A 24,870-nucleotide genomic window follows, 5' to 3' on the forward strand; every position below is an offset into this window, starting at 1 on the left:
TGATAATTATTTTGTAGTGGGTAAAAAATATTATGATTGCACTGATTTTTATCTTTTTTAAAAAGAGAACCTTCAGATTTCGCATGGTTTATATTATTTTTTATTCCATTTTTTATGTTTTTTTAAATTATTTTAACATACTAATATCAATAAATTATCTTAATATATTTTTAAATAAAAATCAATTTAAACCAACAGTTGTCTCGTAAAACACCTATCCTGTGACTCCTGTCAAGTCATATACAGCTTATTTGAAGATATTTATTAATTCTACACAAAGTGAAACTCATTTCAGCTGTAAGATTGTGACTCTGAGAAGACTATTAATGGGCATCCGTACATGTTAGGATCATTATTAATGATCTGGATACAGATCCTGGGCTGATGAAGATGAAGGACCATCCCATGTTCTATCTGATGAATGCACGAGGGACCGAGTTTCGTCGATACTCAGGACTGAAGATTGATCAGAGTTGCCTCGGAAACTCTTTGATGGAAATGAATTAAACTTAAACAATACAGTTTACGTAAAGAAAAAGAAACAGATATAAGATGGCAGAGTTGAGTAGAAAGATCAATATTTTCATTAACTTCAAATGCCTATATATAGGCTTACATAGAACTTGAAATGCATTAGAACTCTCAACAAACTTGAGAGATTATTGGAATTGAAATCCTAGACTACACAAAATGTTTCTGCTGCAAATCCTGAAAGAGATAAACTGTTACAGAATTCAAATATGAAAAACTGATCTTAATTCTATCTTTCTAAAGGCAAAATCTCATAATTCTAACACTCCTCCTTGAGACTTGCCTTAGACAAACCAAGTTTCATCCTTAGAAATTCCAGTCTTGATCTAGGAAGAGCTTTAGTCATTATATCAGCAAGTTGAACATCTGTTGGACAGTAGTGTAGCTTTATAAGCTTGTTCTTCTCAGCTTCTCTTATAGAATGAAACTTCACATTGATGTGCTTGGTTCTGCCATGTTGAACCGGATTTAGAGCAATAGCAATGGCAGATTTATTGTCACAATGAAGCTCAGTTTGTGAGCTTTGTTCTTGACCCAAATCAGCAAGCAATTTGTTCAACCAAATTGCTTGATTTGCAGCAGCTTCCATGGAAATATACTCTGCTTCAGCTGTTGATTGTGCCACCACCTCTTGCTTCTTTGCATTCCAACAGATTGCACCTGAACCAATATTAAAAACATATCCAGAGGTACTCTTCATGTCATCAACACTCCCTGCCCAGTCACTGTCTGCATAACCAATCAGATTTACTCCTCCTGTCTTCAAATACCAGATGCCAAGATCAGTTGTTCCTCTGATGTACTTCAACACTCTTTTAGCAATTCCCATGTGAATGTTGCTAGGTGAGCTCATAAACCTTAACAACAAACCAGCTAGAAACATTAAGTCAGGTCTAGTTGCTGTCAAGTATAGCAAACTGCCCACTAGGCTTCTAAATCCAGAGGGATCTTCAAGTTTCTCACCATCATTCTTTGAAACTTTCTCATTTTGTGCTAAAGGAGTTGCTACTTCTTTGCATGACTCAAGCTTGAACTTCTTGAGTATATCAACAACATACTTCCTTTGTGAAACAAAAATACCCTAACTACATTGATGTATTTCCATTCCAAGAAAGTAGTTCATAATGCCAAGATCAGACATTTCAAAAACATCTTGCATTTCAGTTTTGAACTCTTCCAGCAACTTTGCATTGCTTCCAGTAACTAGCATGTCATCTACATAGAGCGATATCACCAGCTGCAAACCATCTTCATCTTGTTTCAGATATAGGGTAGCTTCATTTTCACTTCTTTTGAATCCTAGTTGAATCAAATGAGTATCAATCCTGTTGTACCAAGCCCTTGGTGCTTGTTTCAAACCATAAAGAGCTTTGTGTAGCTTGTAAACTTTGTGTTCATCACCAGCAACAACAAAGCCTTCTAGTTGCTGAATATAAATTTCCTCAAGTAGTATACCATTTAGAAAAGTAGATTTCACATCTAAATGATAAACTTTCCATCCTTTTTGTCCCGCAAGAGCAAGTAGGAGTCTTATAGTGTCATGCCTAGCTACTGATGCGAAAGTATCTCCACAATCCACTCCAGCAACTTGAGCAAAACCTTTAACAACCAATCTAGCCTTGTGTTTTAAGATTGAACCATCTGGATTGAATTTGGTTATGAAAACCCACTTCACTCCAATTGCCTTTTTATCTCCAGGAATTTCAGTCAATCTCCAAGTCCCATTTCTTTCAATGGAATCAATTTCTGATTTCATTGCATCAATCCAAGCTGGATCTCCTGCAGCTTCAGAGTAATTTGTAGGCTCAGCATGTACAAGGTTACATCTTTCATACACATCAGACAGTTGTCTAACCTTAAGTACTGTTGTATCTGAAGTTGCTTCAATGGCTTGATCTTCATCATCAATACTTTGTACTGGTGATTCAAGGGCAGCTGTGATAGTCTGTTGAACTTCTTTTAAGTCCCAATTCCAGCAGGCATTTTCATCAAATTGCACATCTCTGCTAACCTGAATTTTGGCTGAATTCAGATTGAAAACTCTGTAACCTTTTGATTCTGTTGCATATCCCACAAGAATCCCTTTTTCTGCTCTAGCATCCAGTTTTCCTCTTTTGGCAGATGGAACATGAAAATAGCACAATGATCCAAACACTTTTAAATGTTTGGCAGTAGGCCGGACTCCAGACCATGGCTCCAATGGTGTTTTGTTTTTAACAGACTTGGTTGGAAGTCTATTAAGCAGGTATACTGAAGTATTTACTGCTTCAGCCCATAGAAACCTTGGCAACTTCTTTTCAAACAATATACATCTGGACATCTCCATCACTGTTCTATTCTTCCTTTCAGAAACTCCATTCTGCTGTGGAGAGTAAGGAGTCGTCAGCTGGTGCACAATTCCAGCTTCTGAACAAAAGGCATTAAACTCCTTCGAAATATACTCTCCACCATTATCAGTTCTCAACACTTTGATCTTCTGACCACTTTGAGTTTCAGCCATGCTTTTGAAGTTTTTGAACATAAATAAAGCTTGTGACTTGTTTTCCAGAAAATAAACCCAAGTCATTATGCTGTAGTCATCAATGAATAATATAAAATACACATTATTACTCAAAGAAGTTGTGCTCATAGGTCCACATATGTCTGAGTGAACCAGCTCCAGCATGTGTGTTGCCCTTTTGGATATACCTTTAGGAAATGGTTGTCGATGCTGCTTTCCCAGTTCACAACTTCCACATGTATGAGCAGTAACATGTATTGTAGACATATTTTCTACCATTCCAGTATCATACAGCAACTTTAATGAATTAAGATTGTAATGACCGAATCTTTTGTGCCAAAGAATGCTTTCATCAATCTTTGCACTAAACACATGTCCATTAACAGCATCAAGCTTCAAATAGAAGTTATTACCATCCATCTTGATTTTTGCTATCTCTGAATTATGTGTATCAGTGATAAAGCAAAATTTCTCTTTAAAAGAGACTTCATAACCATTCTTAAGCATTTGTGCAACACTAAGGAGATTCTGATCTAGTTCAGGAATGTAAAGAACATTTGTGATGGTTTTAATACCTCTATTTGTGCTGACTGCAATAGTTCCTTTCCCCTTAGCTTGCACAATATCTCCATTTCCCAGCTTAATCTTCGGTTGAACTGATCTGTCAATAGAGGAGAAAATTGACAGAAATTTGGACATGTGACTTGTGCAGCCACTGTCTATAAGCCATGTATTTTGTTCAGAGGTATTGCTAGCTTGTGTTGCCATAAACAAATGCTCCTCCTCATCTTTGCTTTCTTCAGAAACATTTGCTTGTTGTTGTATTTGTTGCTGAGGTTGCTTCTTCTTGATTCTGCAATATTTCTCACTGTGACCGAGATTATTACAGAATAAACATTGAAGAGAAGGTTTCCCCTTAAACCAGCAATCTTTCTCAGTATGGTTAGTTCTTCTGCAATAAGAACATGGTGAGAAAGTCTGTCTTTTTGAAGGTATACTTGATTTCCTTTTAGCATACTTGACAGGTTTGTTTCTTGGTAGATTACCAGCACTCCTTTCCCTGTTGTTTGCTTGGAAAGCCCCTTCAACTGCCTCATCATCTCTCATATGAACTCTTTACTCCTGAATATGAAGTTTGCTAATTAACTCAGCAATAGTCAGACTTTGCAGATCGCAAGATTCTTCTATTGCTGAGATTTTAGCTTCAAACTTTTGAGGAACAGACATCATAAGTTTTTCTACTACCTTATGATCTTCAAATGTGTTTCCAAGAAGCCTCATTTGATTTACAACATCCATTAATCTGCCAGAATAATCTTTGACAAATTCATTGTCTTTCATCTTCATCAACTCAAATTCCCTCTTAAATGCAAGAAGTTTAACTGCTTTGACTCTGCTGCTGCCTTCAAATTCAATTTGAAGCTTATCCCATACCTGTTTTGGTGTTTCCAGATTCATAATTTTTGTGAAAATATGATCTGCAAGACCAGAATGAAGACAGGTAATGGCTTTGTCCTTCTTGAGTTTTTCTTCTTCATGTGCTTTCATTTGAGCAATTGTAGGATTTGCATTCAATGGTGGAGGATCAGAATCGGTTGCCACAACATTCCATAAGCCATGAGATCTTAGATAAAATCTCATTTTGACAGCCCAAATATGATAGAGTTCTCCACTAAATATTGGAATTGCAGATACAATATTGTTTGAAGAAGACATTGACAAAAAAACAGAAAGAAAATAACTCTCAAGTGTTTCGCTCACCCTCTCTGTGTTTGCCTCACCTTCTCTTATTGTTATCACTCAAAAGAAAGAAAAATTTGTTTGCCCCACAGCCTGTAGGATCTATTTACTCTGATACCACTGATGGAAATGAATTAAACTTAAACAATACAGTTTACGTAAAGAAAAAGAAACAGATTTAAGATGGCAAAGTTGAGTAGAAAGATCAATATTTTCATTAACTTCAAATGCCTATATATAGGCTTACATAGAACTTGAAATGCATTAGAACTCTCAACAAACTTGAGAGATTATTGGAATTGAAATCCTAGACTAAGCAGAATGTTTCTGCTGCAAATCCTGAAGGAGATAAACTGTTACAGAATTCAAATATGAAAAACTGATCTTAATTCTATCTTTCTAAAGGCAAAATCTCATAATTCTAACACTCTTAAACCTCAACGAATCGTCAAATGTACTTGGATCCACGACTAATTCCTGAACATCACCCTTTCCTTCAAGCATTCTTACTACGGCAGACATTGTAGGTCTAAGTGCGGGAGATTGAATTGTGCATAGCAGTGCTACTTTAATCATCCTAGCTGCTTCTTTCTTCTTGAAGGCAGACCCTAATCTTGGATCAACAAGCTCCATTATGTCTCCATTTTGTTGTAAACTCAGCGCCTGAAATAAACCACAAGGCAAAAGTAAACAGACATGTAGCTGTTTTACTGTCTCATGTTCGAGGAGTCCGTTCTTGATTAGATGAGACAACTTAAGCAGTGAATTAATGTTAAGGTGGTTCTCGGAAGTATTCTGTCTTCGAAGATGTCAGACCTAGTCTGCTTTGGAGCTTAAGTTGCCTGCAAGGAGTAAATGGGTATGACACAACTTACCCAATCTAGGAGGCATACGAAACTTTCATTATGTTGGAAGCTCATGTTGCTCATCCCAGCAACAATTTCCAGTGCGACAATACCGAAACTGTAAACATCTGCCTTGTAGGTCAAGCGACCATATAAAGCATATTCTGGTGCCATGTATCCCCTGAACAGAAAGAATAACACCACAACCTTGATGGGGCGGAATCCGGGACCGGTGATGTACTGATCATTGCTCATCGGAGGGGTAAGCACACTGAGACACAATATTTAACGTGGTTCGGCAAATTGCCTACATCCACGGGAGAGGTTCATTTTATTTAGAGATAGAGAAAGAATACAACACATGGAGGAGGATCACATTCACTCAACTCCCATCTCTCATTGCTACATAGGGCAGCAGCTGCTGGTGGCAGCAGGGCTGCTGATGGCAGCCCTTCTCTTTCTTTCTCTCTTCTTCTCTCTACATGTCTCACAACTCTCACACTTTGCTCTTTAAGATCATGCCTCTTTTATAGGCATCAATGGCAGCTCCTCTTGCTCCTTTGTCATCAATGGTGGCTGCCAAACTCATCTCTTCTTCAACAAAGGTGGCTGCCAACTTCTTCTCTTCTTCAACAATGGTGGCTACCAAAGTCAAGGTTGGTGGTTGCCACCAACAAGCCTCCTTCTTTGACAATGTCAACATAATTGGCAATATTCCAACAAACCTTAGCAAAAACAGTAAACAATGCTAAATTTGGAGCAACTCACTTGTAATGGTACTAACTTTTCAGGAATTATACCCATCTATATCATAATTATTGTATTATAATTGGTCTACAGGAGCAGTCACATATCAGTTTTGTTTAACCGAATGACTTGAAAAAGAATGGCTGCAGCACTTCTAAGACTATGTGAAAAGGCTAGCTGGATAGGAAATGAGATAACAGAAACTCACATTGTTCCAGCAACTCTGGTGGAGATATGGGTGTTGTCCTCCTCGTCAAGCTTTGCCATGCCAAAATCAGATATTTTGGCATTCATGTTCCCGTCAAGGAGAACATTGGTAGTTTTTATGTCTCTGTGAACAATTTTGAGTGTGGACTCCTCATGCAGGAAAGCTAGACCTTTTGCTATATCAACACAAATCCTCTGTCTTGTAGGCCAGTCTAGATTTAGTTGGCATGTGCAAGGCTATTGTTTTCCATGTATTCATAAACCAGTAGTAGTTCCTTCCCATTGATGCAACATCCATACAATCTAACAAGATTTGGGTGTTGCAAAGCAGAAATCATGCCTATTTCGTTCACAAATTCACGATTTCCTTGCTTTGATTTTGCTGACAGCTGCTTAACCGCAATTATAGTACCATCTGATAGTACTCCCTAGAATGAGAATCATTTTAGATAAATGAGGAAATGGATTCATTTAGGTCAATCTTCCATGGTATGGAATTGTAGGAAAAAGAAAGTAATCGATTAGCAGCTAGATCAAAGTCAAGGCTGTCATTACTTTGTAGACAGCACCAAAACCACCTTCTCCAAGCTTGTTTGCTGGATCAAAGTCATTTGTTGCAGCTTTGATTTGTTTGAAGGTAAAGATACCAGTTAGCAGATCTAGCCCAACAAGTTCTGCCCAAGGAACAAGGAGGATAAGTTGTGCCACACAAATGATTCATAAGCAAAAAACTAGTAAAAAACATGCCACTTATGGTGAAAAGACCTCAGCCTTACACCATATTTGTATGACGGTATGAGACTAAAATGATACAGTTCAGATCTTAGATGTGCCAACTTCTCTTCCCTAACAGCTTAACATGAGCCATATTCCAAGTTGTAAAAGACAAGCATGCAACAAAAAACCATTATATCATGAACAAACAATTTCACATAATCTTCACTGTGAAAGGGAAGAAAACATGTGCTTTTCACAATCATAGAGTACAGTCTTGAGGTTGGGAATTCTCATTGTTGAAAGTATGTGTTAACAGGCACACTAGAATTCACAAATCAAACTAATGTTCATAACAGTACCTTGATCCCTTGATTTCCTTCCTCCCAGATAACCTTTCCACCAAAGCACAGATACAAGTATGAAAATGAGGAACAACAGCAAAACCACAGACCCACCCACAATGAGCTTCTTCCTCTTGCCTTTCGTAGGAGGCTTGAATTCTATGTAGAAATAGGAACAGTAAAAGCAATTAATGTTAGATTGTAGAGTTATTCACTACTATGCCACTTCATTACATGCCAACATGCTCCATGTAGTATTGAATATTATATTAAAATTTACAATATAAGAGGTATGACTTACCTGATTCTATATCAATGGCCGATATTAGGGGACCGTATATTCCAATTTTCGGTGACGTTGTTGTCCCTTTCCCAGCCCAATGAAGGCGGATCTCTAAAGCTGTATCTGTAACTTTCGCTGTAGAATTATGAATGTATACCTTATCTACCCCTTGGGCTGCCTTTTCAATATCAAAATCCTGCAACACAATTCTGTCCTGCAAGAACAATTCTTCAGTCAATTCATTTCCAATTAAATAAGGAATTAATATGTGATCTTTAATACCTGAATATAAACATCAAATATCCGTCTTCCAAGACTATAGAAGGATCTGTTGTCCCTCATTACTATTTCAGCAAAGTGAAGCTTCACATTGTAATTCCCATTAACAAGACAACGCACGTGGTATGTGAGAGACAAAGGAGTGAGGCGAGCTTTTGTGTACAGTTGAGAGTTGTTCATTCTTAGTATGGACATATTTTGTGCTATGTAGTCGTCTTCGGAAGGTTTAACATCCCAGACATGTCCTGTGGTACTTATTTGCCAAACCTCTCTTTTGGGTACATATTTTGTTGCGCCTCCTGGCTCATCATCTGCTTCATAGATGGTATTTCCAACGGTGGTTTCTGATCCACCACAATTTATGTGCACCGAGTATTGATCTATACGGAATTGTCAAAATGTTTACTGTCATCAATATGAGCATTTGGAAAACAAGAGATAAATTTCACTTACTTTGGCACATCCAACTGAATATAAAACGTCATAGATGCTGAACAAGAAACTCGCATTAGTTTTAACTCCAAGGAAAAAACAGCAGCTAACATTTTCTCTTCTTCTTGTTCTTCTTATTTCTGAATATTCAAGGTGGCTTTAAATGGTCTTATAAATCCTACCAATCTAAGACTTGTATCTTAATCTAATTATGAAGAAAACTAGTCAACTAACTATATCCTAACAGCACCAAAACTCTAACAAATCATTGGTCTTAATATTGAAGAGTTTTAACAATATCAGAACTCTTGCAAAGTCTAATTCCTATGAACATAAATACAAAACAAGAGGAGCACATGTATCATAAATTTGATGCAGAAGCATGAGTACCTTTTGAACAATAATCACTGAGGCACTCGACAGGCTTCCTGGACAGATTGGTGAGAGAGAACCATCAGCTTATCTTAAAAAATGAAGTGAAAAGGAGAAGAAAATGAAAAGATATCTGTCTTAAGAGTTTAATGAAGTAGAAGCTTACGAGTAGTTCCCTCCCCAAGAACTTTTGAACAAATTTCTGGAGAATCAACTCAGAAGTTATTTATAAGTAATGAAGTGAAAGCATATAAACAGCAAGCTCAATTAAAGGAAAGACAAGCAAAAGGAAGTCAATCTTACAGTGTTTCTTTACAATTAGTTGGTGTAGGGATTTCAGTGAAATTGTTGTAAGAAAGATCAAATTCACTGCATGCAAAGATAGCTTCTTTTCAACATTGAGACAACTTTGCACAGATTTTTAGAATTTTTATTACAAAGTTATAGATAGTAACTTGAAAGATATTGCAATTGGAAATAGTTTGTTTATCCATACATATCTGTACTGAAATCAATAAATTATGGGAATGATTGTCTGTTTATCAGTTGCCCATCAGTATAGTTCTTCAAAAGCTAGGATTACTTTTATGGCCACAGACAGATTAATCCTACAAAATTATATAAATAATGGCCTAAATCTCTTCTTTTTTTTTATGCTCTCACAGACAAGGAAAAACTGGAAGTGCCAGTAAAAGTTGATCATTTCAGTCATTCGTATGACAAGGGAGAGAAGATGGACTAAGCATAATTCTCAATATAATATGTATGCATTAAAATTATGTTCATAAAGATACAAATTTCCTAGGAAAGAATAATAAATACATTATGAAATTTCTAACGTAATTCATATAGAAATTAAGAAAAATAACTTACTAGCGAGTATTTCTGCTCTGGATCCAGGGCGGGATGGGTCCAGAAAGCATGTTCCCTGTAACATAACTATGCAATAATAAAAAATTATCATTCGGTTGAGCATCTAACCATGATTACTATAGCCAAATCCTGTCCCCAGACTAGACAAAATTTTGAAGCTTAGATGATGGCTTGGGACAATAAGCTTATCATATGACTACTTATATGCTGTTTACAGCACAGTGGAGGCTGCTCATGCACCATAAGACACAGTAGCTAGCCATCCTCATGAATCTAGAATACTTACATTTTCTCCAACCTTATTAGGTCATCATAATCTGTTGGAAGATCTCCTTTCAATCTGTTGAAACTGAGATCCCTGCAACCAAAACGAAAGGTGCATATTGTTCTTAAATCTACGTTATGGAAGTTCACAAAAAAGTACAAATAATAACTAAATTAGCAATCTAAGGTCGGCAGCTCTAAGTATGCGTGAAATTCACATTGCAATCTTGATGTAGATGAATGAAAAATTAAGCATAAGAGATAATGAAGATTACAAAACTTTCAGTTGTTTCATTTCAGTCAAGTATCTGGGAAAAGATCCTGACAAGTTGCAGTTGCTTAACATCCTGCAGCATACGTTTAATTCATGTAAGCTAATACTGCATTGTAAATATCCTGATATGAGAGCATCAACAGAGAGAATAACTCACAAATAGGTCATGTTTTGCATAGATTCTAGGTTTGGAAACTTTGAACCATCTCCAAGTAAGTCACTGATTCTTCTGGAAAACATCAACCATAAATAAATGTGAGACTTTCATGTTTTTATAGTTGATGATTTTTCATTAACTATGACCCAGGAACACAGCTTACAACTGAGTTAGACTGTTCAAGAGAGAAATGTTTAAAGGAATGGGCCCTGAGAAACCACCGGCCTGGATCTCTCTGTTAATGTAAAATAAAAAAGTCGATTAAGGTTCTGCTTCTAGAGCTGCAGTGATAAGATTGAATATTTGTGGTGGAAAAGAAGCACATACAATATATCAAGCAGTTTCCAGCTTTGAATAAAATCCGGTATTCTTCCAATGAAGTTATTACTGCTAAGCCTACTGCACTTACCCAACACAAAGACAGTCAAGAATTTAGAGACTCAAGAGATGCTTCTCTGGTATCAAATTCTATATCCAATAACATAACATAACTATACAAGTTATAAGAACCTACAGCTCCTTTAATTTCGTCAAATTAGAGAGAGCCAGGGGTAGCTCTCCAGTGAAATTGTTGGTACAAAGATTGCTGCAATAACAAATGAAAGAGAAATTTAATGTCAGCTTTCTCTAATGGTATTCACCACATGAAATTTAGCATTCAATAACCAGATATGTATCTCCAAGATAAAAGACTGAACAAACTGACATATTCTCCAGGTTAACCAAGTTTCCAAGCTCAGGGGGAACTATTCCAGAAAACATATTATTTTGAATGTTCCTGCATAAGTGTGAACCGTCAGTATTGGAATTGTCTAAACATTTGAACAGCTTGAGGATAAAAGAGAACGATAGAATGACAAATTCAAAACGTATACAAGTCTCTAAGTGTGATAATCTTTCCCAGATAGCTAGGAATTGGTCCGGTTAAGCGGTTAACAGCAATAGACCTGCAGCGTATGCAACCTATTAATACAGTAAGAGTAAGCAATTCATCGGCTAGAAAATTAAGAAAATGTAGTGTTTTCTTACAATATTTCCAGCTTCGTATTAGCCCACTCCGGTGGTATGTTACCACTCAGGTAGTTCGCCCACAGATCGCTGCAACGTATATAGAATCTCTAATTGAATTGAATAATACGTTCAAAAATCATAATTGCTAAAATTTAAAAACACTACTTACAGATTCTTAAGGTAAGGTAGTTTCACAATAGATTTTGGGAGACCGCCAGCAAGATCCTGCCCTTTGAGAAATCTGTTTCACAAGAACACTTGGACCCATCAATTCCTCATTAAAAAGTAAAAAATCCAAACTTCAAATATAAAGCATAAACTTCAAATATAAAAAATCACCTTTCATAAAGAAAGAAAATACAAAATAATAGACCATAGACCTGAAAAATCTTTTGACATCTAACAATACTAAAGCATAAACTTCTCAAAAGTGAAATTCTTCTCTTAGGATAAAGATCTTTCCTTTGCAATTCACTACATCCTTGCAATGATCATTATTCATTTATACTTCTTAGAAAACTAAACCAATAATTTCAGATACATTTACACACTAATTCTCAAGGGTTTTGACCTTGTAGCTCAATGCCATTATAAATTTGGAAAACAAAACAAAAATGAAGGTGGTGTTAAACATCTTGTCTCATTGGAAAACAAAAATACCTTCTTGTTCCTCATTTTCAAACAAAAATGCTAAAAATTTAATCAATTAAAAAGGGAAAACATTCACTCAAACATAAACAAAATTGTTGTAGTTTGGTACCTAAGCTAGAACAGGATTACTTAGCAGTAATCTACTGCATGATTATCTAGTTGTTAGCTGAGATTACTATCTAGATTAGGATATGTTTTTGAATTCTTTTGTTAAGTTTATCTAGGATTAAACTAACTTGTAAACATCTCCTTAAATAAAGAAGAAGTTGGCTGGTACGTTTTTAGTGTTTGTTTTTCTTTGTAATTCTGTTTTCTTTTTTTATAAATAAAAGAGCATGGGATGGCAGTAACCAATGAACTGAATTCTGCTCTTTGTTCTTTACACTTAATTATTAAGTTTTGAGTTCTTTCTTTTTGTTCTTTCCATCGTGCACTTAGTTCTTTGTTCTTTTCTCTTTTATCAGCAAACATAAAGTTGTTCTTTATATTTCTACAATTGGTATCAGAGCCATCTTTTGATCTTTGAAGGGATTTTTTGTGAGTGAGAAACACGAGAGTACAGTGAGGATAAATCAAAGATTTTTCTTTGAGGGTTGGTGAGTGAAAAACAAGAGAGAATAAAGTGAGTTTTTTTTTTTAATGGATTCTGCAAGCTTTTCACCAAAAACACCACTGTTTACGGGGCAGAACTTTGGTGTGTGGGCTGTCAAAATGGAAACCTATCTCAAAACTCTTGATTTATGGGAGATAGTGGAAAGTGATAGGCAACCTACTCCTCTAGGTAATAATCCCACTATTGCACAAATGAAGTTCTTCAATGAAGAAAAGGCAAAGAGATTCAAAGCTCTTTCTTGTCTTCATAATGCTGTAAGTGAAGACATCTTCACAAGGATCATGGCGTGCAAATCTGCCAAGGAAACATGGGACAAATTAAAAGCAGAGTTCCATGGTGATGAGAAGTCAAGAAGGATGCAGATTCTGAATCTGGGAAGACAATTCGAAGGTCTGAAGATGAAAGAAAATGAGAGCATCAAAGATTTCTCTTCTCAAATTTCAAAACTTGTGAATCAAGTAAGACTTTTGGGAGAAGATTTTCCAGACTCTAGAATTGTAGAGAAAGTCCTGGTGAGTCTGCTAGAAAAGTTTGAACATAAAATCTATTCTTTAGAAGATTCTAAAGATTTTTCTGAAATGAGCTTGCAAGAGCTTTTAAATGCATTGCAAGCTGTGGAGCAAAGGCAAGCATATAGACAAGAAGAATCAAGTGAAGGAGCTCTTGTTGCAGTTTACAAGGATAAGAGTCGGGCTAAGAACATTTTCAGAAATAATCAAGAAGGAAAAAGAGAAAAAGGGAGAGGCTGGAAATCTGTTAATTGGCAGCAGAATAGCAATAACAGAGGGAAAGAGAAGAAAAAGCATTTTCCTGCTTGCAAATACTGTCAGAAAACTAATCATCTTGAAGCATGGTGTTGGCTCAAGAATGCTCAATGTTGAAACTGCAAGCAATTTTGTCACATCCAAAGATTTTGCAAAAATAAAACAGAACAACAAGCTCAAGTAGCTGATTGTTCAGAAGTTAAAGAAGATCTTTTATTCATGGTCACAATACAGGACATGTGTAATTCAGCAGAGGCAATGGACTCATCATGGCTCATTGATAGCGGGTGCACTAACCATATGACAGCAGACTTAAGCTTATTCAGAGACTTGGATAAAAGCTACCTATCTAAAGTCAGAATTGGCAATGGAGACTTTGTGAAGGTTGAAGGAAAAGGAGCAATTGCAGTAGAAACACTGTCAAGTACAAAAATTCTTAAAAATGTTCTTTATGTGCCTAAGATCAACCAGAATCTAGTTAGTGTGGGTCAATTGATTGAAGCTGGATATTCAATAGCCTTTAATGATGGAGTGTGTGACATTAAAGATAAAAATGGAGTACTTTTACTTTCTGCAAAAATGATGAACCGAAGTTTTAATGTTAATTGGAATGAAGTTTGTTTGAGTGCTAATACTTATAAGAACAAGGAATCTGTTCTTTGGCACAAACGGTTGAGACACTTCAATTATGCAACTCTAAAGAGAATGGCTGACCAGCAGATGGCTCACGGGTTACCTGATATTCAAGAACAACAAATTATTTGTGAAGCTTGTCAGTTGGGAAAACAAACCAAAGCTGGTTTTCCTGACAATGCATATAGGGCAGTATCTAAACTCCAGCTTGTACACACAGATGTGTGTGGACCTATGCACAATGAATCATTAAATGGTTCAAAGTATTTTCTTCTGTTTATTGATGATTTTAGCAGGTACTGCTGGGTTTATTTTCTAAAATCAAAATCTGATGTGTTTGTTGAGTTTGTCAAGTTTAAGGCAGCAGTGGAACTAGAAACATGAAACAAATTGAAGATATTGAGATCTAACAATGGAGGAGAGTATACCTCTCGACAATTTGAAGCATACCTGGCTAAAGAAGGGATTAAACACCAGCTGATTGTTCCTTACACACCACAGCAGAATGGTGTAAGTGAAAGAAGAAACCGAACTTTGATGGAGATGGCAAGATGTTTGTTATATGAGAAAAAGCTGCCACTGAATTTCTGGGCAGAAGCAGTAAACACAACATCATATCTTATAAACCGAATGGCTTCAAGAGTTTTAGTAGATAAAACTCCTTATGAACTCTGGTATGAGTTTAAACCCAGTATTGACCATTTAAAGGTGTTTGGCAGTATTTGTTATGTTTTGAAACCTGAAGTGAGAAGAAGAAAACTTGACCAAAAGGCTGATATAGGGATATTTATAGGCTATAGTACAACATCTAAGGCTTATAAAATTTATGATATGAATTCTAACAAAGTTGTGGTTGCTAGAAATGTCAAAGTTGTAGAAAATGCTACTTGGGATTGGAAAAATTCATCAGGTGAAGGATCAAAACAGATGCAACAAGATGAGTTAGATGCTGCAAACATGATTGATCAACAAACATATGTTGCTGGGAATAATGAGCAACAAAGTGAGTGGGATGCTGCAGAGAATATTGATGATCAACCAGTAAAGGGGACAAGATCTCTATTAGATATCTATAGCAGGTGCAATGTAGCTGAGGCAGAACCTGTAGATGTTGAGGAAGCTATGAATTCTCAAGTTTGGGTAGCAGCAATGAAGGAGGAGCTAGCAATGATAGACAAGAATCAAACATGGATGCTAGTTGACAGACCAACTCATAAGAAGGTAATTGGAGTGAAATGGATTTTCAAAACAAAATTAAATGCAGATGGTAAGATCAACAAGCATAAAGCCAGACTTGTAGTGAAAGGATATTCACAAGAGGCAGGGATCGACTTCACAGAAACTTTTGCTCCAGTTTCCAGACATGAAACAATGAAGCTCCTACTTGCTCTAGCAGCACAAAACGGTTGGTATATATTTTAATTGGATGTTAAATCTGCATTTTTGAATGGTGTGCTAAATGAGGAGATTTATGTTGAACAACCTGCTGGTTTTGAAAAATCAAGTTCAACAAACAAAGTCTATTTATTGAAGAAAGCTTTATATGGACTGAAACAAGCCCCTAGAGCTTGGTATAGTAGGTTGGATAATCATCTTTTAAGCTTGGGATTTAACAGGAGCATGAATGAGGTAACTTTATATGTGAAGCATGCTGATGGACATAAACTCATTGTATCGGTTTATGTTGATGATTTGCTAATCACAGGGGACAAGGAGCAGCTTCTAGAGGAATTCAAAACCAATATGAAAGACATGTTTGAGATGAATGAACTTGGTTTGTTAACATATTTTTTAGGAATGGAAGTAACTCAGTCTGATCAAGGTTACTTTCTTTGTCAAAAACGTTTTTCCTTGAAAATACTGGACAATTTTGCAATGAGCAAATGCAAGCCAGTAAGCACACCTATGATACAGGGGCAGAAACTAATGAAAGAGGATGGATCACCAAAAGCTGATGGGAAAGTTTACAGGAGCCTAATCGGGAGTTTGTTGTATTTAACAGCCACACGTCCTGACATTCAATTTGCTGTGAATTATCTTTCCAGGTTCATGCAAGAGCCAAGTCAAAACCATTTTGTGGCAGCTAAAAGAGTATTAAGATATTTAAGAGGGACTGCAGGTTTTGGCATACATTTTGTGAAGTCTAGCACAATCAATCTTGTTGGATTTTCAGACAGTGACTGGGGAGGAAGTGATGAAGGAATGATGAGTACTTCAGGCTACTGTTTTGCTGTGGGAAAGAGTGTGTTTTGCTGGAATTCAAAGAAACAATCGGTGGTGGCACATTCTATAGCAGAGGCTGAATATATAGCTGCTTATGTAGCAGCAAAACAACTTATATGGCTGAGGAAGATGCTAAGTGACTTAGACTGCAATCAACAAAATCCCACAACATTGTTTTGTGACAACACATCAGCTATAGCCATTTCTAAAAATTATGTCTTTCATGATAGAACCAAGCACATGAAGATTAAATTTCATGCAATCAGGCAGTTTCAGCAAGAAGGAGAACTGGAACTATGCTACTGCACTTCTGAAGATCAACTAGCAGATTTTTTCACCAAACCGTTGGCTAAAACCAGGTTTAAAGATCTGAGGGCAAGAATTGGAATGACTAGCTTTGGAACCAAGGAGGAGTGTTAAAGTTTGGTACCTAAGCTAGAACAGGATTACTTAGCAGTAATCTACTGCATGATTATCTAGTTGTTAGCTGAGATTACTATCTAGATTAGAATATGTTTTTGAATTCTTTTGTTAAGTTTATCTAGGATTAAACTAACTTGTAAACATCTCCTTAAATAAAGGAGAAGTTGGCTGGTACGTTTTTAGTGTTTGTTTTTCTTTGTAATTCTGTTTTCTTTTCTTATAAATACAAGGGCATGGGATGGTAGTAACCAATGAACTGAATTCTGCTCTTTGTTCTTTACACTTAATTATTAAGTTCTGAGTTCTTTCTTTTTGTTCTTTCTATCGTGCACTTAGTTCTTTGTTCTTTTCTCTTTTATCAGCAAACATAATGTTGTTCTTTATATTTCTACAAAAACAAGCATGGACTATTAAGAGAAGTTGAAACGTACATGGAAACAATGTGGCACACACCCCCAAATGAGCAATTGCAAACAACTTTATTATCAAACATTGGCCTCTGAGATGAAGGTGGTGTTACCCAGCTTGTCTCATTGCTGCAAGGATCCACCTTATTATTCCAGTCTTTTTTCCCCACTTGCGTTGCTATTTCAAGCAAAGCATCCGCTGCAAAAAAAAAAATAACAGCTTCAAATCTTGCGGTGGTAAAAAATTGAAAGGTATCTTTACCAACTTAAACATGCACATGGTACCTTCATCTGGAGCAAGAAGCCCGGCTTCTGCCTCCAGCTTGATTGCTCCCATGCAAAACATTAGTATCATCAGCATATGTAAGATGACTGTCATCCTCAAAATATCAGAAACTGCAGCCACAATGTTCTTTCTCTATAAGTAAACAACTTTGAACTCTCTACAAGTAAATATCAGAAACTTTCATAGACTGTCCAAAGACTCAGAAAATGGAAATGACTTGAGGACATTTAACTAGTTAGTAGCCCCCTGGGCGGAGCTTTTGGCCATTGTCATTAGAGTCTAAGCTTGACTCTGAGAGTCAACATGGCAGCTAGCTTACCTTGGCGTTTGCTCTAGTTTTGAAATTAAAGCTTCCCAGCTATTTTTTAATTTTTATTTTAAAAATATTTAAAAACTATTTTTTATTTTTTAAAATTTGTTTTAACATTAACGTATCAAAATAATCTAAATATACTAAAAATAAATTTATTTTTAAAAAAAAATACTTTTGAAATTAAAAAATAAATAGGCTGTTTAGAATTACATTACAAATAATGTTTCATGAAAATTAGATTTTTTTATTTAAAATTATTTTTTTTATTTTTATATTATTTTAATATGCTAATATAAAAATTAATTTTTTAAAAATAAAAAAATTATTATTTTAATATATTTTTAGATAAAAAATATTTTAAAAAGCAATAACTACTATAGTTTTAGATATACTCTAAATCAAGTAATACTTAATTTAGTATAAACCATTTAATTTAGCAATGTATCAATGACTAGATGGAATAGATCAAATCCAATTTGATTTTTCAAAAAAAAATCTAAATTAGCTATGATTTAAGAATTAAAAAAGGATAATTAAAAAAAAAACATTATACTTGTAATTATGTAATTGAATTAAAATAAATTTACTGAAATTATCTTGAGTTTAGCGGTATCAAGCCATGTCAAATTAAAATGTTATTTGTTTTAGTATTAACCGTGTGAAATGAATGCTTTGTTTGCTAACAGTAGGAACTTTGTTGTTATATGATCTTGTCATTACAATTATTATAGCCCTGGCTAACACGTTACGGAGAATTATTGTCCTTGCGGATGAGATTATTATATATGTTATGATCACCACTTGCTTTACCATGTCGATCGCAGTACTTGATAATCCCTTTCTCTGCCACATACATCACGAGCTTACCTCAAATATTCATTTTCTGAAAAAGCTTATCTGAAGATATCCAATAGCATGCATTGTATATTTCTTAATTGCAGGTTATTTTTTTTATAAAAAATATAAAAAAAAAACTAAAATTTAAAAATTTTAAATTTTTTTTTAAAGCTATATCCAAGAATCTGACTTAAAAATATCTGACTTAAAAATAATATTTATAATATTAATAATAATATTAAACTTGCATGACCCAAGTTTAAATGAACCTGACTCTAATACTGGACTCAAGAATATTGGATGTAGATCTGACTATAAGGTCTTGTCATAAAAGTGTAATAATTAAATAGATTAATTAAAAAAAATAAAAAATAAATCATCATCCCACCATTTGATGCAAATGAAGGATGGAAGGCTATCTAAGGGGCTTTGAGGGCTCAGAGACCACACATAAAATCCAATCACAATGAATTAATCAATTAGAAAGTACGTTTAGTAATAAACATAAATATTGAGCAATTGAATCAACTATTGTATGGGTGGAAGGAACTTGCTCCTTTTCTCTCTCTGAACCAAGGTTCAAGTTTTATTATGCACGCCTATCATATTTGCGGTGCTTTACATACTCATTGTTAGAGAACCATCTCAACCCAATAACTTAAGCTTTTAGGTAAGGTCCTAGGATATGATTTATATTATTCTTTAACATACCCCCTCAAGTGAAAGCCCTTTGGGCTTGAAACTTACACAGGGCCACATTACCTTGTGCTTAATTTTTACCAAATAAATAAGGGTTGTGAGATTCGAACTCGTGACCACTTGGTCATCAAGGCTTTGATACCATGAAAGATCAAGACAATTGCTCACAATTTGATAGAAAAACTCACACTTTGCATTACAGTACTGAGTAAAATATATACACGAGAGGAGTCTACTTTTTGGCAGTGAATACATATGGACATTTGCTATAATTCGGGGGAATAATATCTGCAGTAAATGGAAGGATTTGCATATGGTCATTTGCTATAATTCTGGGAGAATATTATCAACAGTAAATGGAAGGATTGGCAACGGTTGGAAACGCTAAGCTGTGGTGAGGATCTGTTGCTTGATTTGGGCAGAGTTAATGCAGGTTTCCTTAACATATTAAAGAATAATATAAATCATATCCTAGAACCTTACCTAAAAGTTTAAGTTATTGGGTTGAGATGGTTCTCTTTTATGGCATCAGAGCCATCATTCTCTCATGAGCAAACAGATCCTTCTCTAAATATGTCGACATCTGCATATCAAACAATAGAGATTCACCCAAACACTCACTCAATATCTTCCACTAAAAATGCACTCATTGCTCTCACCATCACAACACAAATCAATGAAAAATTGATGCCGTCTACCTTTCCTCAATGGAGAGCACAATTTGAAGCCCTTCTCATTGGATACAATCTTCTTTACTGAGTACTGTAATGCAAAGTGTGAGTTTTTCTATCAAATTGTGAGCAGTTGTCTTGATCTTTTATTCACTGAGCTTGCAGGATGTTCAGTAAACTCAGGGATTAGTTGTAGTGTGTGTAAGCTGACCCGGACATCCCGGGTTACATAATGAAAAAAAAAAATTCAGGAATTTAGGAAAAATTCTGTCTGATAATTAAATAATGAACATTTGAATCGTGTATTGTAACATCAGGTAGCCCCAGCTGAAAAGGTTACACATAATTTATGAGCTTGCAGGTAAATTTGAAATGTACTTGAAGTTGCAGACTTTTCCTTGATTTATATGCTAGCGCGTTAATATTTGAAAACTTCAAAGTCTTGCACACATGCATCATAATCTTTAGACAAAATAAATCCAGTTGTTTATGTTGTTTTATTAAGCGATGCCTCACTTTAAAACAAAGTAAAAGAATAATCAAATTGATAAATCATGAGGTTACTCTTTCTTCTGGAGTTTCTCGTAGATCCTCATGGTGAAAAGGCAGCTAATGTTCAAGATGAGGTTAGGGCCCCGTTTCTCTCTTGTTCTAAAAAAGGTAACTTTCCAGTTGCATTTATAAGGTATACAGATGAACACAAATTAAAGATATTTAATGCAGTTGATGGGGCCCCTGTGATTTTTTTATTATTCTTATATTAAAATCTAATAGCTGGACCAACATCGGGCATTTTATCATCCGACATTCTAAACTCGCCCTCAGATTAGGTCATGCTCATGTAGAAAACAATGGCAGCATCGGCAAAATACCAATGCCAATTGAACCATTTTATTTGAGTTTTGTGGGCGCAAGGAGACGTCATGAGGTAAGCACTTATGCAATTGGCTTAGGCAAAGACTTCGTCACCCACTTCTTGAAGTAGCAAATTGTAAACACAACTCTAATTGCCCAATTTTGTATGAATTATTCAGGAAACTGTAGTAGATCTAATATTTTCTAAGAGAGAGAGGAATACAATTCTCATATATCTAATCATTTTTCAATTTTTTAAAATAATATAATACAAATAGAGTTAATAATATCCAAAAGCACATGTTGAGAACCATTGTGTTTTACATAAATTTTAATATAATATTCAATAGTTTAGATTACAATCTTGATAATTAAGCAGCGGTCACAAATTTAAATTTTATATCTCTATTTATTTTATAAAAATTAATCACAAGATAGCATGAGCTTGTGTAAATTTTAAATTTCAAGAATTTTTACTTGAGAGGATATATTAGAGAATAATATAAATTATATCTTGAACCTCACCTAACAGTATAAGTTATTAAATTGAATTAATTCTTTAATATTAATTGAAATGTATAGATGAAATGATTACTATGGAAAAGAAGGAAATGAAGAGATTTTAATTTAATTTATTTAGTACTTTTTATCATGGATTTTAAAATAAGAAAATAAACCCAAGTGTAAAAAACTAAAGGACTTGGAACTTGGAAGAAGAAGATGCTAAAATGGTGGTGGGAGGAAGAAGAAGATGAAGAAATTATAAGGAACATAAGTTATTAAATCAATCATTGTTGCCGCAAATATGAGCATGTTTGCCTCAAGGCACCAGTGTGTGTGTGTGTGTGTATGATGGCAGTGTTATTATACAAACCTGAAGCAGTAGCCGTAGCTGGAAGAATTTTTGTCGAAGATGAGTAAAAAAATTAAAAAATTAATTAAATTAAAAAAATAAAAGGTAAAAAAAACTAATTAAAATTAAAAAAAAATGATTGGTTCAGTTAATTTTTTAAACTTAGAACAAAAAAAAAAATTTAAATCAAACCAAACTCAAATTAGAAAAAACTAAATCAAAATAGTTTGAACTGATTTTTGTTTTAAAAAATTAAACCTTATCAAATCAAAACTAGTTGGTTTGAAAAAAAAAAAAAAAAAAAGAAAAGAAAGCAAACATTTCATTTCCCGCATAAAACATGCATAGTACAAGACTACATTACATGCCCTCTTAGGCTTATTTCATTCTCTACTGATTTAGACAAACAGCCTCTTGCTTGTTCAGCTTACAATTGCATTTATGCAATCTCATCACTCCTTCCAGATTGTGAAGGACTAAAAACGCTAACTTCCTCCCTGTTGTTCTTAAGCCTCCTAGCATCTTCCCTTGAGATCTGGAATGAATTTGCCACCACTTCCACCGGCAAGCCTCGGATGGTGGAGACACGTCCAGCCAATTGACTCACTTGTGCATTGTCGTTGGTTTTAAATGATACCCACTCGAACCCTTGGCTTCCTGCCTTCTTCACTACTGCAAAGCTTTGTGGTGCTGTAACTACTTGACCCTCGCGGACTTCTCCATCAAATATCGTTTGTCCATTGTCTCCAACAATCTGAATCCTTCCATTTCCCCTGGTGATGTAGATTATGCTGTGGGCATTCATATTCCAGTGTGGTGACATCAAAGCGTTCTACAGTGCATCATCACATTCAAGGACGAACATTAGTAGGAAATTCATAATAAATTAAGCACAGCATGTATATACTCCAAGGGATTACAATACACATCGCCAATGAAACAATTTTGATCCACATGAACCCAGTTTGTGAGTTTTTTTTTTTTTGTAACAAGAGAAATTGCTGTAATGTCAAGAAAAAAAATTCAATGAAGGGTGCATAGACTTTCTTACCGGGTAGAGAACACCTCTCTCAACACTAAGCTGGACAGATCGCAGGATAGGGAGATTGAGGCTGTTGACAGTGGTGAGGCGTCCAGCGCGTGGATTAAAGAAATCAGCACGTTCTGGGTCATTGATGTTGTGCTTCAACCTAGCAGTACAGAAAGTTTCCTCTATGCCATTGAATCTGCCACCTCGTCCCCTTCGGTGTTCAATTTCACGTTCTTCTTCCTCTCGGCTCTGATGTGGACTTACCACCTGAAGCTCATGCTCAGCTCGGACAATGATGCCTCTGTTATCTTTTTCGTTCCTCATGCTTCTTGCTAGTCTGGTGTCAATGTTGAAAGCTTCTGCCAGGATTTGCTCATCGAAGCCGGCGATGACATTGCGGTTTCTGTCTTGCTGGTGTCTCCGACTTTCATCTTCGTCTTGGCGTCCACGTTGACCTTCAAACTGGTCTCTCTGGTATGAGCTTCTTTGGCTTTGCAATTCTCGTTGTGGGTTGCCAGCAAGGAAGAAATTCTGAAATGGCACATTAATGTTTGCTTATAAAGTCATCCTTGTTTGCTTGTTACATGATATCGCACGCTTGATTTTTTGTGATTCTTACCCTGAAATCCTGATCAAGCTGGTTGGCAGGATTGCTTGTGTCGAGAAGTTGAACAAGAACGAGAGGTGAATCACCATTGTTATAAAACCAATCAGCAACTCCGGAAGGCAAGGCAACCACATCACCCTCTCTTACCTGTCGAACCTTCTGGTGCTGGTCTTCGGAGCTTTGACTTCCATCTCGAGAAAACTGCCCTGATGATTGGAATGTCTCTGGACAGCCTGGGAACACAGCTCCCTGAATGCCCCTTCCTACATTGACACCAACAGAAGTACATTAATTAATTGTAACTGTGAAATGGTAAAGAATATTTAAGCGCATACCTTGCTCTACATAGACAAGCTTAGGGGTATTAGTGTATGCAGGCAACAAGAGGCCTCGCTTTTGAATGGTATGGCGGATAACTGCAACACCAGCACATTCAAACTGCTCATCATTTTCGTCCCAAATTTCAGTGACACCAGCCTCTGATTTAATCCTCCGAGCAGGCTCGAGGGCATTGATCCTCTGAAGTTGGCATTCGCTATGTTGAGAGCTGCGTCGTCGCGCTTGTTGCTGCTCATGTCGCGAGGTCACTTGCTCTATCTGAGCAAAGCAACAATTGAAGAGAACAAGAAAGCAAAGTGTAAGAGAAAACAAAGTAGAGGAAGACATGCTTGTTCAAACTCTTTAGTATGGTACTGTGTTATGGCAAGATTAAGGGCCCTAGTATTTATAGGCGAAATAGTGTGGGCTGAGGATTTGGGACGTGGCGAAAATAGCTAAGACTAGAGTTTCTATTGATGCTTTCTGCATGTAAACTTGTCCTTTCGATTCGCATGTCTGCAAATGCTCTTTCTTGCTTACACGTACATTTTCTCCATGGGTACGTGGTGATTCGAACATCTTTGGTGTAAATGGTGGGCGTTATGTTCGATGAACGCTTACAGACATAGAGGGATCCACAAGGACTGTTTTATGGATTTGTTACATGGCAAGCAGCTTCAATCGTTCGTAGTTGAGTTTGTCCTGTATATGTGTTTCTTCCTGTTGGTATGTTTTTGTATTTTTTTTTTTTTGGGTTTTGTGTAAATGTATGCAATTTAAGATTATCCACCAATGAGAAAAAAAATAAAAATTCAGAATGGATTTATAAGTTTTTGTAAGAGGTTAACCAATATCTTATTCATCCTTATAGCACTTAATTAAACTTGTTTAATTAAATTTTTCGACTAATATAAAGTTTGATTGAAGTTCATCAAAGTACTTGGCGATTTCCTTAATACCAGCCCTCCATTACTGACATCATCAAGAAATGACACCATTAATGGATTAGAATGGGTGGCGGCGGCAAGTAGAGCATCAGTATTAGAGACTTTTGGTGCTTCCAAAATTTGTTGTGGCTTCCTCTAATCAACTATAAATGATCTAAATGGTTTGA

The 24,870-nt window shown here is 35.7% G+C and overlaps 1 protein-coding gene and 1 pseudogene across 1 annotated transcript; both read right to left on the reverse strand.

Moving 5' to 3' along the window:
- Positions 1 to 5,031: 5,031 nt before the first annotated feature.
- Positions 5,032 to 17,755, reverse strand: LOC118052579 (probable LRR receptor-like serine/threonine-protein kinase At1g07650; annotated as a pseudogene).
- A 4,485-nt stretch (positions 17,756 to 22,240) lies between these two features.
- On the reverse strand, positions 22,241 to 24,104 carry LOC118052596 (legumin B). Its single transcript, XM_035063591.1, has 4 exons — positions 23,774 to 24,104; positions 23,451 to 23,701; positions 22,853 to 23,362; positions 22,241 to 22,633 (listed from the first exon to the last, which is right to left on the reverse strand). The coding sequence occupies exons 1-4, from the start codon at positions 24,102 to 24,104 to the stop codon at positions 22,241 to 22,243; spliced, it is 1,485 nt and encodes a 494-aa protein (XP_034919482.1).
- Between the last annotated feature and the right edge of the window lie 766 nt (positions 24,105 to 24,870).

The sequence above is a fragment of the Populus alba genome, chromosome 19 (genome assembly GCF_005239225.2).
Source record: "Populus alba chromosome 19, ASM523922v2, whole genome shotgun sequence".
In the NCBI taxonomy this organism is placed as follows: Eukaryota; Viridiplantae; Streptophyta; class Magnoliopsida; order Malpighiales; family Salicaceae; genus Populus; species Populus alba.